The sequence below is a fragment of the Rosa chinensis genome, chromosome 2 (assembly GCF_002994745.2).
Source record: "Rosa chinensis cultivar Old Blush chromosome 2, RchiOBHm-V2, whole genome shotgun sequence".
Classification (NCBI taxonomy): domain Eukaryota; kingdom Viridiplantae; phylum Streptophyta; class Magnoliopsida; order Rosales; family Rosaceae; genus Rosa; species Rosa chinensis.
In genome coordinates this window covers 9,414,001-9,429,488 of record NC_037089.1, presented here as the reverse complement: position 1 = coordinate 9,429,488, position 15,488 = coordinate 9,414,001, and the positions used below count along the sequence as shown (strand labels likewise).

Here is a 15,488-nt window from a genome sequence, read left to right as displayed (position 1 = left end):
ATTGTAATGATCGATCATATATTTGTATATCGATTATTTTAGAAGAATCACAAGTCTCCTTTATATCTTGGATTCAATACATCATTATCACTATAAAAAAAAAAAAAGGCTGATTTTTTAATGAAGATACGTCTAAGCTTTAGAATATGAATGAGCTAATTTATTTTTTTCTTCATAAAACCCCAAAAAATAGGAAAATAGAAGTAATAGCGGAATCAAGAACTAAAAATCATAATGTGAGCCCCTGAAAATTTTGTTTAATTTTTAGAAGATAATTTTTCGAAAATAAGATTTTTAGCCAGGTGATTTAACTGAAGAAATTGACCTTGGAGATTAATTCGGTGTCGAGACTTCGATTTGGGCCTTATAATTTAAGTTTGGGCCAGAGTCCTTCGTTTTGGGCCTAAAAGGTTACTAAGGTTTATTGAAGCAAAAGATTGTCGGGATTATGATGAAAAGATACAAATTGAATTTTTAGTATTTCGAGTTTGGGCATACGATGGAGTCGACTAAGAACACTAGTGACGAAAAACGAATAAAGAAGCGAGCTCAAAACCCGACTCAATTATTGGTTGAATTCGTCGCAGGGGTAGACTTGTCATTTCATATGTACAAGTATAAATAGGAAAAAAAAAACTAAAATCCCAAAACACTCTCTCCCTCACTCTCGGCCGTGTCCTCTCTCTCTCCCCGACCTCTCTTTCTCGCACACTCTCTCTTCTTCCCTCTGCAACCACCAGAAAACACCATTTCCGGCCACAACCTCACAACACCGCCACCACCAATCGACGCCGCACCTAAACCCGACCAAAACCCACCCGGAATCACCGACATGCACCGCTGGCAGCCTCCACCTTGATAACCCATGACTGCGACGCCGCTGTTCCTTAAGCCTCACCGGTTTCGGGCCATTTCCTCGCCCTTCTGCCACTGTCATTCTACTCAGCAAGCAAAGCGGAGAAAAACCCAGAAATCCCTCAGCCGGCCGACGCCTGACGACGTCGTTCGAGCATCACCGGAGCTCTCGGCTCTGCATGTCTTCATTTTCCTGCCTCCAGTCCAAATCGAGCTTCAATACCTCCATAAACGAAGTTGAAGCCACACCATCGTTCGAAACCCCAAACTTCAGATCTCCGATTTCGGCCAGAGCCCCCGCACGCGCCTCACGCGCCACCGCTGGCACGTGAGCTACCCAGATACATCGTGAGCGCCACCGGCTTACTCTTCCATCTGGTGAGCTAGATTTTGTCACACTTCTCCATACTTGAAACCTCTAGTTTGATTTGGACAGAGAACCCTAACTCTATCGTTTGAATTCTAGATTGTGTGAGGTTTGGAGAATCTGCGTTTTGGGTTTAAAGAGGAGAGCCCGAAGCTGAGGCTTTGATTGAATCACCGTTGAAGGAGAAGGGGTAAGGCCTTGATTCTGGACTATACCTTATCCCAGCAATTGTACAATCTTTGGTTTTTTATGGTTGTTGAGGTAGTGTTGGGGTGATGTTATTGTAGATTTGAAGGCTCTAAAGAAATCGAGTTTCATGTCGAAGGCTATCGTAGCAGAGGAGTTAATTTTGGAGAAGAAGAATGGTAAGGGTCTGGGTATTTGGATATGTTTTGCTGTGTGTTGTTCATACTTAGTGGAATTCTGGTTTTCTGGATTATTTGAAAACATATTGATATGTGTTGGAAACTTGCCATGGTAGTGAACAAAGATGAAAGTGGTTGAATGCTTGAATGTATGGAGAGAATTGGGTGTTCAATTAAATTGGTTTGTCTGTTATTAATTTTGAAAATTTTTTGTTTTGCAAGAACGGACAAAGAGAGACCAATTTTGTGGTTTTTGACAAGTTAACTAAAATTGTGTATGACGTTAAAGGAAGTGAGTAATTACTGTTGTTGGAAGGGTGTTGATAATGAAAATGGTGGATTTTATTTGATTGAGCTAAATTAGGATATTGGATTAACCTTCTTGAAATAAGGTTAAAAGTAGAGTATTCTAGTGTCGCTATATCCCGGAGTTATCGTAATAATGTGATCATTCAGGAATGGTAATTACTATTTATTTGCTAGTATTTAATGGTTAAGTAAAAAGGGTCCAACTAGTTGACTTGGAATTCATTAAGGAAATAAGTATAATCACCATATCCCGAAAGAAGTATGAAAGGCGAAATCATTCGGGAATGGTAATTATTATTTAATTGCTTAAAGTTTAAAAGCTAAATAAAATGAGGTCAAACCGGTTGACGGAAATTTTAACATGGAAAGAAGTGTGATCACCATCTCCCGAATGAGCTTACCACGTTAAGTGAATTGTTCGGGAATGGATACCATTATATATCGATTCAGAATAAATTGGTGACTCATAAATAAATTGAGCAAATGAGTTATGAATTGAGTACTTATTGGATTTAGTTTTTGTTAAAGGACTCGAGCGTGTGCACTTGGGATTTGGACAAATGATCAAAAGTCGGGAACGAATCCGAATGTGAACGAGCACTCCATATCCAGGTAGGGTGAGCTGTCCCTTCCTTGTTAGAGGCTTTTCTATATGTGGAATGTTCTAGTAGAATAATATGTTGCCTGGAAGTACGTTTTTGGTTGTTCATTAGTCGATGCCTCGTGATATCCGTGTTTCCATAACTGATAATTGCTTATTGCGAAAACCGAGGCTAGACTTGCGTGTTGAGATACTGTACCCTTTGCATTTTTGTACTTGTGATCTGAAAGTGAATGGGACCTAGACGCGTAGATTCCTAGGAATCCCACTGTGTCGATAACCGTGAATCTCCGGAGGGGGCTGTGCTCCTATGTTTGTCGAGGAAGAGTGAGTACTGACAGTGAACCAGTCATAGGAGACTCAGGGCCAGGAAATGGATACTTTCGCTACTTGTAGTCACAAGGACTATAGAGTAGTTGGCCGGTTCTCGAAGGATGACGAGCCAGGTCGGTCACTGATTTGTTTTAGTTTAGCCGGCAGGTAAGTATCTCGGAGTTTCGAGTTGTGTGAAGCATATTGCATATGTTTTTATAAAAGAAAACAAATGTTTGTGGTTGCCTCTTTTCTTAAAGTATTTTTCAATAAACGTGCACAATGTTATGTAGTAAATATTTTCGAGTATATTATTTTTCAAACCTATCATGGTTGAGTCAGCCCCTACTGGGCATGCGAGGACGAAAGCTCACCGCTACAACAGTGTGCAGGTTTTGAGCATGTGGTCGGGGAGCTTGAAGAGGAGGCACATGGCTTGGCTTGGCGCATTTTTCTTTTACTTTATTAAAAGAAGGTTTTTGTCCCTTATCGGATTTTGAAGTAACTTATTTATTTACTTTCTCACTAATTTTTTTGTTAATTTGTTTTCTACTCTCTTATTTACAAAATTTCGAGAGACTCGTAACCCTGGGGCGCGTCTCTCATACTTGTATTGAGTTAGTGATTTATTATTTTCCAAATTTGGCTCCTATTGTAAGCCCAAATATTTTAGCCCACTTTAAATTCCTCTCTCGAAAATATGTTGTTCGGTACTTCGGTTGCTAGAATGTTTTGTGACTTTTGTCCAAGAAAGTGTTTTGTAAACCAACAACCTGAACCTAAAAGGCCTTGCGAATTCGAGTTGATGAGTTATCGGGATGTCATTCGTGACATGTCGGTTTCTCATTGGCTCGGGGTCGCGGCGCTGTGTGACCCCTCTCTGGGGTCACCACACATAAGGTCGGATCAAGAATTTAAAAATCATAAAGGTCTTCCATACTTTCATTTACCACCATTGATGGTGAGTGTCATCAATAAGTTTTTAATGTTATTTCCAAATCTGAATCATCTCCTCGACAATAGTCACTCATTAGACATTTAGATGGACTTGTCACTTAAATCCAATAAATTCATTCTAAAAAAAAAAAAAATCCAATAAAATTTAAGTTGAAGGGCCATTTTTTTTTTCTAATTTTATCATCAAAAACACTTTTATTAAATTAAATCAAACATTGTACAACAAGAACTAAAATTCTAAAATAATCAATAATTATATACAACTTAGAGCATTTTTAGCAGACTCTCTATTTTGGCTCATGTCATGCCCTGATTTTTAAACAACATTTAAAAATCAATATAATCCTAAAATTATACATGTGTGATGGTTCAGTCATCAATACAAAATACCTGGAAAACATTTTCCTTTAAACCAAGTACATATTGATGCTTTGAACCCACAATGTCAATATATACTCGCTCTGCAGAGTCATATATTATACAAGTTTACGAATTAAATTGTCACAACAAAATAATAAGTAAATGCTCCTCAAAACTTACTACATAGTGGAAGTCTCAACAACGGTAAAGTTATAAAATTGGCTTCCTACCAACAAGCTTTAACTATCGGAACACGACTTTAGCCACGATTACCCTGATCTGCAAGATTAACCCCTACACCATCGAATAGTGCATTGGGTTGCCAAACAACAGACCCGGTAAGCTTATGAAAGCTTGTATAAGTAACTCAAATACAAAAACACACAACTCATACAAAACGAGGAAAACCTTTCAACTCATGAAAAAGAACGCATACCATGCTTCCTAAAAACAATATTATTTTCCCAAAAGAAATAACAAAAGTCACACCGTGACAAAATCATATAAATCGTTAACCTAACAATCCAAATATGATAAATCGATCCAACCTGGATAATAAAAGTCAACACACAACCAATCATATCTATCGTTAACCTAACAAATAGAATATGATACCTCGGTCCAACCTAGACAATAAAAGTCAACACACAACAAATCTTATCTATCGTTAACTTAACAAATAGAATATGATACATCGGTCCAACCTGGACAATAAAAGTCAACACAGTGACGAAATCATATAAATTGTTAACCTAACAAATAAAATATGATACTTTGGTCCAATTTGGACAAAATGTGTACTCAGGAGTTGTAAGTAACCTACTTAGATCCATGAGGTACGATGGCAAACAGACTAGAGCTTTAACTGATCGTATACATTCACCCAATTAAAGGTGTGAAATCTCGATATATTACCTGAGGTCACAACCTGCGACCCCGGATCCTTAGCCCAACTTGACTCTTAGATCAAAATATTTAAACGAGTTGCACTAGATCCAAAATGTTTCAAATCACCAAAAAGGAGAAATCACAACCTGTAACTCTCAAATCCTTAGACTACCGGTCGTCAGATTAAAACATTTAAAATGGTCATACCAGACCTGAAATGTTACTCAACTCAAAAAGGAGAAATCACAACCTGCGATTCCCAAATCTCAGACACTTTTCAAAACAATAGAAAATACAATTTCCCACAATAATTGTTTTCTGAAAAGCCACACCTCAAAACAATAAACGAACACAATCATGCATATTATTTTCAACAACCAACAAAACCACCAACAAATATATTTCATATATATATATATATATATATATATATATATATATAGTCATTCACTCAGGAATGCTACTAATAACAACAATAGTTTGCAGTTAAATAAAGGGCTAAACACTGTTTAGTACCCTGTGGTATGGGTCCAACAGTAATTCAGTCCATTGACTTTCAATTTCATCAAAAACAACCCCACACTAGTATTTCTTGTCCAATAGGTCCCTCCGTCGAGATTTCGTCAATTTCCGACATTAAACTGCTGACGTGGCATTGTCAACTCAGCAAAGTGGGGTCCACATCGAATCCAATTTCCCAAACTAACCCTGGCTTCCAACACTTCTCCACACCCTCCCAAGACCTCCTCGACCCAAACCCACCTTCTTTCTCTCCCACCACCACCACCACCACCACCACACACTCTCTCTCTCTCTCTAACTCCAACCCGCTTCCACTCCCTCTTTCACTCTCTACCAATAAACATATAAAGATATGATATTTGTCCATAGACACAATAAACGCATTATATCACTTGTACTTTCTTTCTTTGTTTCTTCTCATTAATTATTAACGAAACAGAGGGGGAAGTCCAATAATCTGGGGATAGAAATTGAAGAACTACCCTAGGCACTGATTCGGGTTGAATCTTGTTTATGGCATTGCATAGGATGAGATCATTTCTCAGGCAAGGAATGAACTCCTTCTCCACAAAGCTTTCAAGCCACTCAACAGCTTGTAATCGCCTTGATGCTGCCAAATTTACCAAATGCAATTAACAATGGAAAAATTCACCCACCCAGAAAAATCAACAATTACGCCCTTATAAACAAAATGTAACTTTGGAAGAAAATCAATTCGTCAATTCAATTAAACCAATTGTTCTTACTTGAAAAGAATTATATATGACCATACCACAAATCGTACCAGTTTCTTTTCTATTGGACTACCAAACCCACATATTGTAAAATCAAAACCAAAAATGACTTGAAAGATGAATCAACCAACCTGATTCTTCAGCCTTTCTTGAAGCCCTAGTAAAATCGTGCAGCCCAGTTCTTGATCGGTCCTCAATTTCTCGTTTCCTGCAAAATTAGAATCCAACAATTAAACCCCATTTCATTCCGAGAAAATTCCACCAAAAATCTTCAACAAAGAATCAACCAAACAACGAAACAGAGAAAAAATTCAAGAACATACTCATTTGGGTCTTTCTCTAAAACCCTAAAAGCTCCGAACCCAGAAAGATTTAGAGAGAGAGAGAGAGAGAATCGACGCCGACAAGCTTCGACAGCTCCAGCGGTTCTCCAGCTTTTTCTGGCCATCGTTTGAGGTGCATGAGATACGAAACATGATCATCTCATTGAGTTCTACGTCATTGTATATCTAGTTTCTGATTTTGATCAAGATTTGAACGACTTCATATTTTGGGTGTATCATCGGGTTCACGGCGTTAATGCCGATGTTTCTGGGTCTATTCTCAATGGTGTTTCCATCCTAGATAATGAACTGAGGATGGGTCGAGCTTTGATCATCGATTGGGCTGAGTTGAAGAACTCAGAATTGAGAAATCGGTTAGGCTGGTTTTGCTTGTTGTGTTCTTCATCGGAGGCGCATACCTGTAATTTGGGACTCTGGTTTGATATAGCTTGATCACAAGTTGAGTTGGGATCTTTGTGAAAACTTTGAGAATCAGATTGTGTAGTCAATATCTGGAAATTGGTTGCCGTGTTTGTATCCTTACTGTGAAATCATGTTTTGAGGGAGGTGAATTGAGTTTGTGTGAATTAAGAAAGAATTTGGATTAGTTAGAGGCGAATAGGTAGAGAGCGAAAGAGCGAGTGGAAAAGGGTTGAAGTTAGAGAGAGAGAGAGAGAGAGAGAGAAGGAGTGGTGGTAGTGATGGTGGTGGGAGAGAGAAAAGGTGGGTTTGGGTCGAGGAGGTCATAGGAGGGGGAGGAGAGGTGTTGGAAGCCAGGGTCAGTTTGGGAAATTGGCTTCCATGTGGGCCCCACTTTGCTGAGTTGGAAATGCCACGTCAGCAGCTTAACGTCGGAAATTTACAGAATCTCGATGGAGGGACCTATTCAACAAGAAATACTACTGTGGGGGTGTTTTTGATGAAATTGAAAGTCGAGGGACTGAAATGATGTTGGACCCATACCATAGGGTACTAAACAGTATTTAGCCCTTAAATAAATAACTCCAAAAACGATAAGGTAACTCCGTTCGTAAATGAACATTGTGAGATTACTCACCTCTGAATCCCGTTGCGTCTTCTATACAGAACCGAGCTAACACAATCATAATAAATTGTCTATTACAACTTCGTCAAGTACCTAATCACATACAGTCACATCTCAGTACTCGAAACACAAAGCAATTAAAGTTTGAATCTCCAAATTGAACTACAACCCGAAAGTAACGCCAATCGAGGCAGAAATTCATCCGACACCACATAAAGTCTCCTAAATACATCTACGATCGATATGACAAAACTACCAGTCTATTGAAAGGTAGGATCCTCAAGGATAAAAAACCGAGCGAAACGAAATCGCTAAAAACCCTAACAAATTCATACGATCTCCAATAATTACGAATTATATATCAAAATATTCGTATCGACGAGTAGATGATATATAAAACCAGAAACTGTCCCTAACATGGCCGGAAACGCCGCCATGCGCCGCTACTGGCAGTCGTACACCGTCGCCAACCAAACTCAAAACCACAACAATCCAACCGTCCAAAATGTCAAGAATACCAAGTAGAGCAATTTTAATACTTGGAGCTTGAACCACCTCGGCCTAGATTGCCGCCGCAAGCCAAATATTACTGTTCACTGTGACTTGACTATGCTCTAGTGAAAGTAGTCCAAAACCACAACTAAGGGTCAAAGGAGGAAGCTTCCCCGAACCCAACAAGACCGGTTTAGTGATCGGCCGTCGCTGGAGGAGGAAAATCATGTTTGGTATGCTTTCACAGCCGCGATCCACCTTGTACGCTTCAAATCTCCTCAAGCCACCATCGTAGGGAGGACCGCATGGAAGGGGTGAGCCTGTCTGTGCCGGTCTCATGGCCTGGGTCGCTGGAGCTCATCGGAAAAGTCGGGTCTTGGAACCATGTTCAGGTCGGGTCAGACGCAAAATCTCCAGATCCTAGGGTTTTGATGAGAGAGAACGGAGAGAAGGAATATTTCCAAAAAGGGAAATTCTGAAAATTAAATAATGAAATTCCCAAAACAGAAACTTTTATTTATAGTAATTTCTAAAATTAGTAGAAACTTCCATTGATCATAACTTTCTCATACGAACTCTGATTTCTGCATTTCACATATCCACAAACTCAAATCGATGCACTCTACAAATTTCATGAAGGAAGTTTTTAGAGAAACCCAACAAATAAAAAGTCAACCTTTTGACCATTCGAAAATAAAACATCTTGAGAAATTATTTGTCTGAAATACTTCCACAACAACCCCGAACTATGCACTAGTACCAACAACCACTGAATTAATTATGGAAAATTCTCGGAAAATAATAACAAATTTTTGGTGTATTACAGCTCCTTAGCTATTTTGGAGATGATTTTTAGTTTTTCATTTATTTTAGCAGCTGCACCAGACTCCTAAGAGCATTTTTAGTAGATTCTCTATTTTGACTCCTTAGCTATTTTGGAGAGCAGGTTTAGTTTTTTTTTATCTATTTTAGCAGCTGCACGAAACTATTAAGTGGCTCTCTATATTATAACTTTTAGCTATCTCGCTCCTAAATATAGAAAGTGAGATGAGACTCTCTATAATTGAAAACATTCATTTTAAGTTATTTTATGTAATTTATAAATATATTTAAACTATATAATCTTCATTTAAAAAATAATATAAATTCAAAATTAGCTAAAATAGAGAGCACTGATGTAGATATATTTTTAAAGTTGCTCGCTAAAATGACTTTTTAGCTACGTTGGCTAAAATTTGACTAAAAAATAGCTAGCATTGCTAAAGATGCTCTAAGTGGCTCTCCATTATAAGTTTTAGCTATCTCGCTCCTAAATATAGAGAGCGAGATGCGACTCTTTATAATTTAAAACATTCATTTTAAGTTATTTTATGTAATTTATAAATATATTTAAATTATTTAATCTTCATTCAAAAAATTATATAAATTCAAAACTAGCTAAAATAGAGAGCACTAACGCAGACGTATTTCTAAAGTTGCTAGCTAAAATGACTTTTTAGCTACTTTTTCTAAAATTTGACTTTAAAATGGGTAACATTGCTAAAGATGCTCTTAGAGAAAATAAGATTCAATTCTAACCACAACAGTCGCCCAAACTATATAGAACATACAATTTTTTTTTTTTTTTTGAATCAAGCCCAACCTAAAAGGGCGGCAATTTCATTCATTTCAAGTCAAAATGACAAGTCCGTACCCTTCCTCTGCAATCTATAGACAAAGAAGAAGTTATGTTAGTACCCATAGTGGTATATAGAACTAGCTAGGTCCACTCATTAAACATCACATAAATCAAAAAGCAGGTCTGTGCCTTTGATACTACTGCAGAAGATTCACTAAAAAGTAAAAACACATAAAAGTGCAGAGCTCCCTAAAACATAGAGACTTATTGAAAATATCAAACCTACTAAATAGAGTTCCCTCTACGAGAATTAATAGAAAGAAAAAAAAATCTAACTAACAGAGGCCCAAAGGAAGTCAAAACCTAGGCCCAACGCCTAATATCATTTGGTCTAGTGGCATAAGTCTTCCCTTTATAAGTTGGAGGTCATGAGTTTGACTCATAATAGACAAGTTGTTGTATATGAGTTGTTTATTTGATAAAAAAACAAAATAAAAAAAAACTAGGCCTAACAGCAGGCTCAGACTCATTTTGATCTCCTCACCTTGTGCAAACCGTCATGTTCTCCATTGGTGATCACCGCACGTCTCACCGCGCCACTTCGCTGCCACACAACGCAACATGATCGCTGCCCGACTTGATCTACAACAACCAACGCCACGACCCCCGCCACCTAGAGGACAAAAGATGCCCTGGGAAGAGAAAGAAAATCCAAGTAAGGACCCTGTATCCAAAAACCTCCACCTGACTCCTAACCTTGTGCAAACCGTCGTGTTCTCCACTGGCGACCACATCATGTCTCACCGCCCCACTTTGCCTCCACACAACATAGCACTACCGCTGCCCGACTTGACCTACAACAACCAACGCCATGACCGCCGCCACTTAGAGGACAAAAGACATCCTGAGAAGAGAAAAAATCCAAGTAAGGACCCTGCATCCAAAAATCGCCACCTAACCTCACCTTTACAACCTCGCGTTGTCTCTCCATCGGAGTTCATGTACGCCCCACCACAGCAATGCATCGACCAGAACAGTCCAAACACCACCATGCCGCCTTTGAATTAAACTATCCCGAGAAACCACCCGACCGACAACAGCAACCTGACCAAAATCGATGTTGATGCCTACCAGCACCGGACGAGCAAAGAAATCGGCTAGGGTTCAAAAGGAGAAGATAGGCGGCTCAAAGAGAAAAAGTCTATTAATTTTTGTAATTACCATAGAATATACAATTTTGAGACTCGAGAATAACGATAAATCTTTTATATATATATAATTAAAAAAAAATTATACTCCGCTTGAGATCCATCCTTATGCTGGGGCCAGACTGCTCAATCTCGGGTCAGACCTGGGGCAATGTATTGCCATCCATACAGGTCACCCTTTACTGGCAAAATCTTTCCAAAAACGAAATATATTCGTAGTAATAAGTTAGCAGGAGCAACCACCATAGGTGGTCGAGTTGGTAAGAGCCTCTAGGTTCAAATCCCGCAGACACTTATTGGAGTTAAATCTTAATATTTTCTTGGCCGCTGAGGGGAAGAAGAGCTTTTGAGGAAAAAAAAACTGGCAGGAGCAAGAAGGAGAAAAAAAATCTCGAAAGTGACAACTATAACTCCGAACCACCCGTGTGTGTGTATATATATGTATAAAATTACACAGCTTAATGCTTTGGCAGAATTATTGAGGGGCAGACATGTCATGCAACTGCGATATCGAAATTGCAGCTCTTCTTCCGCCTGAATCTGAATCTGACCCATCTCACTGTAATCCTCCGCTACCCACATCCCAACATCAAGAACAATCTCTATCTCCAAACCAAGTCCCGGAAGTTGCAGAACCAGCGATCCTGGGATCATCGTCGCCACCGCCGGAGCTAGACTTCCCAATCGAATGGCCCCCCGACGGGAAGCTCAGCCTGGAGTGGGTCCAGAACCTCATGTCCGTCTTCGATTGGTCTTCAAGAAATCTAACACCAACCCAATTCCCGGAGGTTCTTCCCGTCCGGGTTTTCGATTCCTTGGTTCTTTGCGCCTCCAAGATTCTCCACAAAGAACCCAATTGCGTCAAGATCGACGACTGCGGCCCTGACTCCACCGTCGTCGTCGTCGGAGACGTCCACGGCCAGTTGCACGACGTTCTTTTTCTTCTGAAGGATGCTGGGTACCCTTCGGAGAATCGAGTCTTCGTCTTCAATGGGGACTATGTCGACAGAGGAGCTTGGGGTCTTGAGACTTTCTTGATTTTACTGGCTTGGAAAGTGTTGATGCCGAAAAGCGTTTATCTTTTGAGAGGTAACCATGAATCCAAGTACTGTACTTCTGTTTATGGGTTTGAGAAGGAAGTGCTAGTCAAGTATAGAGATGACGATGATGGTAAAGATAAAGTAGGTAAACACGTGTATAGAAAATGCCTGGGATGCTTTGAAGGGCTTCCTCTTGCGTCCATTATAAATGGCCATGTATATACTGCTCATGGAGGGCTGTTTAGGAGCATTGCAGTGACACCAGCTAAGAGGGGAAAGGGAAAGAAGAATCGAAAGATTGTTTTGAATTCGGAGACTAGTACTTTGGTTCTGGGGTCTTTAGATGAGTTGTCTAAGGCTCGGAGATCGGTTCTTGATCCTCCGTGGGAAGGTTTGAACTTGATCCCGGGTGATGTGCTGTGGTCGGATCCCTCCATGAAACCTGGTCTTGCTCCCAATAAAGTGAGAGGCATTGGTCTGATTTGGGGTCCTGATTGCACTGAGGACTTTCTTAAGAAATTTCAGCTCAAGGTAATGTCAAAGTTGGAGTTTAGTATGCTTTTTGTAGTGTTTCTCATCACAGGCAATGGTTGTTGACTTGAAGGTTAATTGTTTTTGAAATGATGTTAGGGTGGGAAATTATGTTGACAATAATGATTTTTAACTGTAGGTCTTCTGGTTTGTATTTAATCCTGTACACTTTAGATCTTGCATGCTATTGATAGTGCAATGTGACTGTCAGTCAAGGCATGCGTTAAGGGGACTTTTGAACCCAAATTTATCTCTCACTAAACCTTGTAAACCTTTTCGGTTACTAGTCTTTCAAGTGTGGTGATGGTTGCATAATAAATTAGCCCTTATTGATCTTCCCATTATGACTTGAATTTAGGGAAACCCCTGGTCAAAGCTAACCTTTGGATTCCCCTCTCAACCGTCTTCTTTCATTAAGTGGTCAGCTGGACAATGAATACGACAAATTGTTTTAACGACCGAGTCTTCTCATCTTTCGATGTTCTAGTTATATTTATGAGCACTAAAAGGTTATTTATGAAGGCTCGCATCGAGCATGGAGGTGGATATGGCTTTGCTTTTACTTTGCATTGAACTTCATCAGGTAGATGTTGAGTGGGGATCAGGAGTAAAAGAAATGTTCTGTTTCCTTATCAACTTTATGTTTGGCTTGTAGCTGTAATGTTTCTAAACTGCATAGGGAATGCTCTTTACGTTTCTCTCACTCTGCACGTGAGATGATTTCTTTTTACTCTATTGTTGCTTTCACTTAAGTATCAAACAGAGATGCAATACTAAAATTGTGGTTATTCTACATTGTTAAAACATCAGTTGATTATCAGATCGCACGAAGGACCTGATGCGCGTGAAAAGAGGCCAGGTCTTGGAGGCATGGATCAAGGGTACACCATAGATCACATCGTGGAGTCAGGGAAGCTCATTACTTTATTTAGTGCTCCAGATTACCCACAATTTCAGGTGTGCTCACAATCCCTTGATGATGATTATTCTTCAAGTTCATTAATAGAGTTTTATGTGAAATCCTTGCATGTGTTTGGAAACTGTTATTGGCAGTTTGGCACTTTCTATCAGAGGTTGTGGGTGCATTAAAATTCTAGTAAGCAAAGTTTGAGCATGAAAAACTAAGACTTCCAATAACTTTAACTTAATTTGAAACAAATTTCTCTTTCACCTCCTTAAATTGTTCTTTTTGGGATGGAAATTTCTTGTCTTAACACCTCTCATGTGTTATGCGTTAAATGCATCTTTCCTTCTGGGAATTTTGCTCATTATTTCAGCGTGGGACTTCAGTGCATATCGTGGACCATGTGGAACCTGTCCACATATGTTGATGTTTCTAGCTATTAAGTATATGAATTCAACGTTTGTTGGGTTCTTGTAAATTTTGAAAATACAATGTGAAAAATACATATTCATATGATTATATATATATATATATATATTCTTTTGTTCATTTTTTCTCATTTTTTCTCTGAAATTTTATATTCCTTGAGCTTCGATACTTATGCCAGATCTTAGGCATTTTGGGGAAATCAAAACCTCATCACATCTTTAGTAGGATGTGTTTGTGGACCGATCATTATGATAATATTCTCTTTTTGAGATAAGGTGGGGAATTGTTTGAAATACAACTCGAGAAACTTTAAATTATATGGAAGGTACAATAAATTAATACTTGAGAAAAAGATTCATGCATAACCGACCAGCAATATTTGATCTGACAGACGGATTTCAGTCATAAGTCTCGCCAATCAGGTTTGAGCGGTGGTTTCTCTGATGTTGTAAGAGTACCCTTTTCACAGTCTGTAAAATGACATTTTATCTCTTAGTAGGTTAGTGTACAACTACAAAGATCATTTGTTTCATTACATTTTGATTATTTGATATCACTTTGTCTCCCCTACAGGGTACTGAGGAGAGGTATAGAAATAAAGGGGCTTACATCGTTCTGGAACCCCCTAATTTTGATCATCCTGTATTTCATAGTTTTGAAGCAATTACTCCAAGACCACAGGTATTGGTCATTACTGATCATAATTTTGGAAAAACATTAATGTGCTTTCGGTTTTGTCACAGCTAAATGGTTCTGATAATTTTTTAAATTTTTTATAATGCTTCCATTGACGTTCCATTGCAGGTAAAAGCATATTATGATTATGAAGAAGCAATTGATTCTGATGAAGAGTTGGACATGGCATCAATGGCAACTAGCCCGTGAAGGTCCATCATCAGTCGGTGTTCATCGCAAATTTTACATTTTCTTGATTTTATTGTGATCATATCTTTCTTTGTGAGAAATTCTGGATCTAAGAAATACAAATAGTTGCTCATATGCGAATACTATTTTTGTTAGTGCAACACAATTCTTGTAAGTACTCTTGCTGTCTTCAATTCTTTAGTACATAATTCTTTACACCATCAAGTAAAAGCTAGATCATTTGAAAGTTAATTAGTTTGAAATAGCCTAATTCCTATTCAAATTGTTATATTAAGAAATATAACAATTGGTAAAACATGATATTTAGAATGTGTTTCAATTAACGGAATATCAAAACAAGATTTTTTTTTATTTTATTTTTTTATTTATTTTAAACTTTCTTAATTTATTACACATTTCAAATCCTAAATAAATGTAACCAAATAATAGAAATTGTAATTAATTAAATTTTATATTGATGGAGTTAAAGATTCCATCATTTAGTGATTTTATAATTTTCTCATTCAAACGCACAGTAATAGATTTTTATTTTTGATGATTTTTAAAGTTAAAAAGCAAGAAACTTATAAAAAAATCCAGTTTGATAATCATTAGTTCAGACTTTCATGCTCTATGAATACTAAGTTCATGATATAAGAAGCTGTTGTACGTCCAAACATGTCAAACTATGTCGATTATTATTTTTATTCATACCATGAACTCACTTCAGGAACGAAAAAGAACAAAAATTCTACTCTTCTAGC

General features: G+C 38.2%; 2 protein-coding genes and 1 long non-coding RNA gene across 4 annotated transcripts; 2 read left to right on the top strand and 1 right to left on the bottom strand.

The window, feature by feature from the left end:
- The first annotated feature begins 1,170 nt into the window (after positions 1 to 1,170).
- LOC112185022 lies at positions 1,171 to 2,475 on the top strand. The gene is made up of 3 exons (XR_002930117.2): positions 1,171 to 1,412; positions 1,510 to 1,587; positions 2,425 to 2,475. It is a non-coding gene; the product is annotated as an uncharacterized LOC112185022 (long non-coding RNA).
- Positions 2,476 to 5,494: 3,019 nt separating this feature from the next.
- Positions 5,495 to 7,296, bottom strand: LOC112183354 (kinesin-like protein KIN-14L). Its single transcript, XM_024321708.2, has 3 exons — positions 6,594 to 7,296; positions 6,402 to 6,478; positions 5,495 to 6,146 (listed from the first exon to the last, which is right to left on the bottom strand). Exons 1-3 carry the CDS (start codon positions 6,716 to 6,718, stop codon positions 5,920 to 5,922), a joined length of 429 nt encoding a protein of 142 aa, XP_024177476.1. The 5' UTR covers positions 6,719 to 7,296; the 3' UTR covers positions 5,495 to 5,919.
- Positions 7,297 to 11,283: 3,987 nt separating this feature from the next.
- Positions 11,284 to 14,940, top strand: LOC112188176 (serine/threonine-protein phosphatase 7). 2 transcript variants are annotated; one of them, XM_024327238.2, is made up of 4 exons: positions 11,285 to 12,527; positions 13,338 to 13,484; positions 14,434 to 14,541; positions 14,665 to 14,940. In XM_024327238.2, the coding sequence occupies exons 1-4, from the start codon at positions 11,448 to 11,450 to the stop codon at positions 14,743 to 14,745; spliced, it is 1,416 nt and encodes a 471-aa protein (XP_024183006.1). In that variant the 5' UTR covers positions 11,285 to 11,447; the 3' UTR covers positions 14,746 to 14,940. The 2 variants fall into 2 exon arrangements, 1 of the variants encoding a protein (XP_024183006.1); XR_005806720.1 differs by lacking the exon at positions 14,665 to 14,940 and having other exon boundaries at positions 11,284 to 12,527; positions 13,349 to 13,484; positions 14,434 to 14,527.
- Positions 14,941 to 15,488: the final 548 nt, after the last annotated feature.

Excerpts from the sequence above, each read along its gene's own strand:
- LOC112183354 (XM_024321708.2), bottom strand. The coding sequence starts at position 6,718 with ATGGCCAGAAAAAGCTGGAGAACCGCTGGAGCTGTCGAAGCTTGTCGG. Across the intron at positions 6,479-6,593 it reads TTAGAGAAAGACCCAAATGA|GAAACGAGAAATTGAGGACC; the intron begins GTATGTTCTTGA and ends CTAATTTTGCAG. Across the intron at positions 6,147-6,401 it reads AAGAAAGGCTGAAGAATCAG|CATCAAGGCGATTACAAGCT; the intron begins GTTGGTTGATTC and ends TAAATTTGGCAG.
- LOC112188176 (XM_024327238.2), top strand. The coding sequence starts at position 11,448 with ATGTCATGCAACTGCGATATCGAAATTGCAGCTCTTCTTCCGCCTGAA. Across the intron at positions 13,485-14,433 it reads CAGATTACCCACAATTTCAG|GGTACTGAGGAGAGGTATAG; the intron begins GTGTGCTCACAA and ends TCTCCCCTACAG. Across the intron at positions 14,542-14,664 it reads CAATTACTCCAAGACCACAG|GTAAAAGCATATTATGATTA; the intron begins GTATTGGTCATT and ends GTTCCATTGCAG.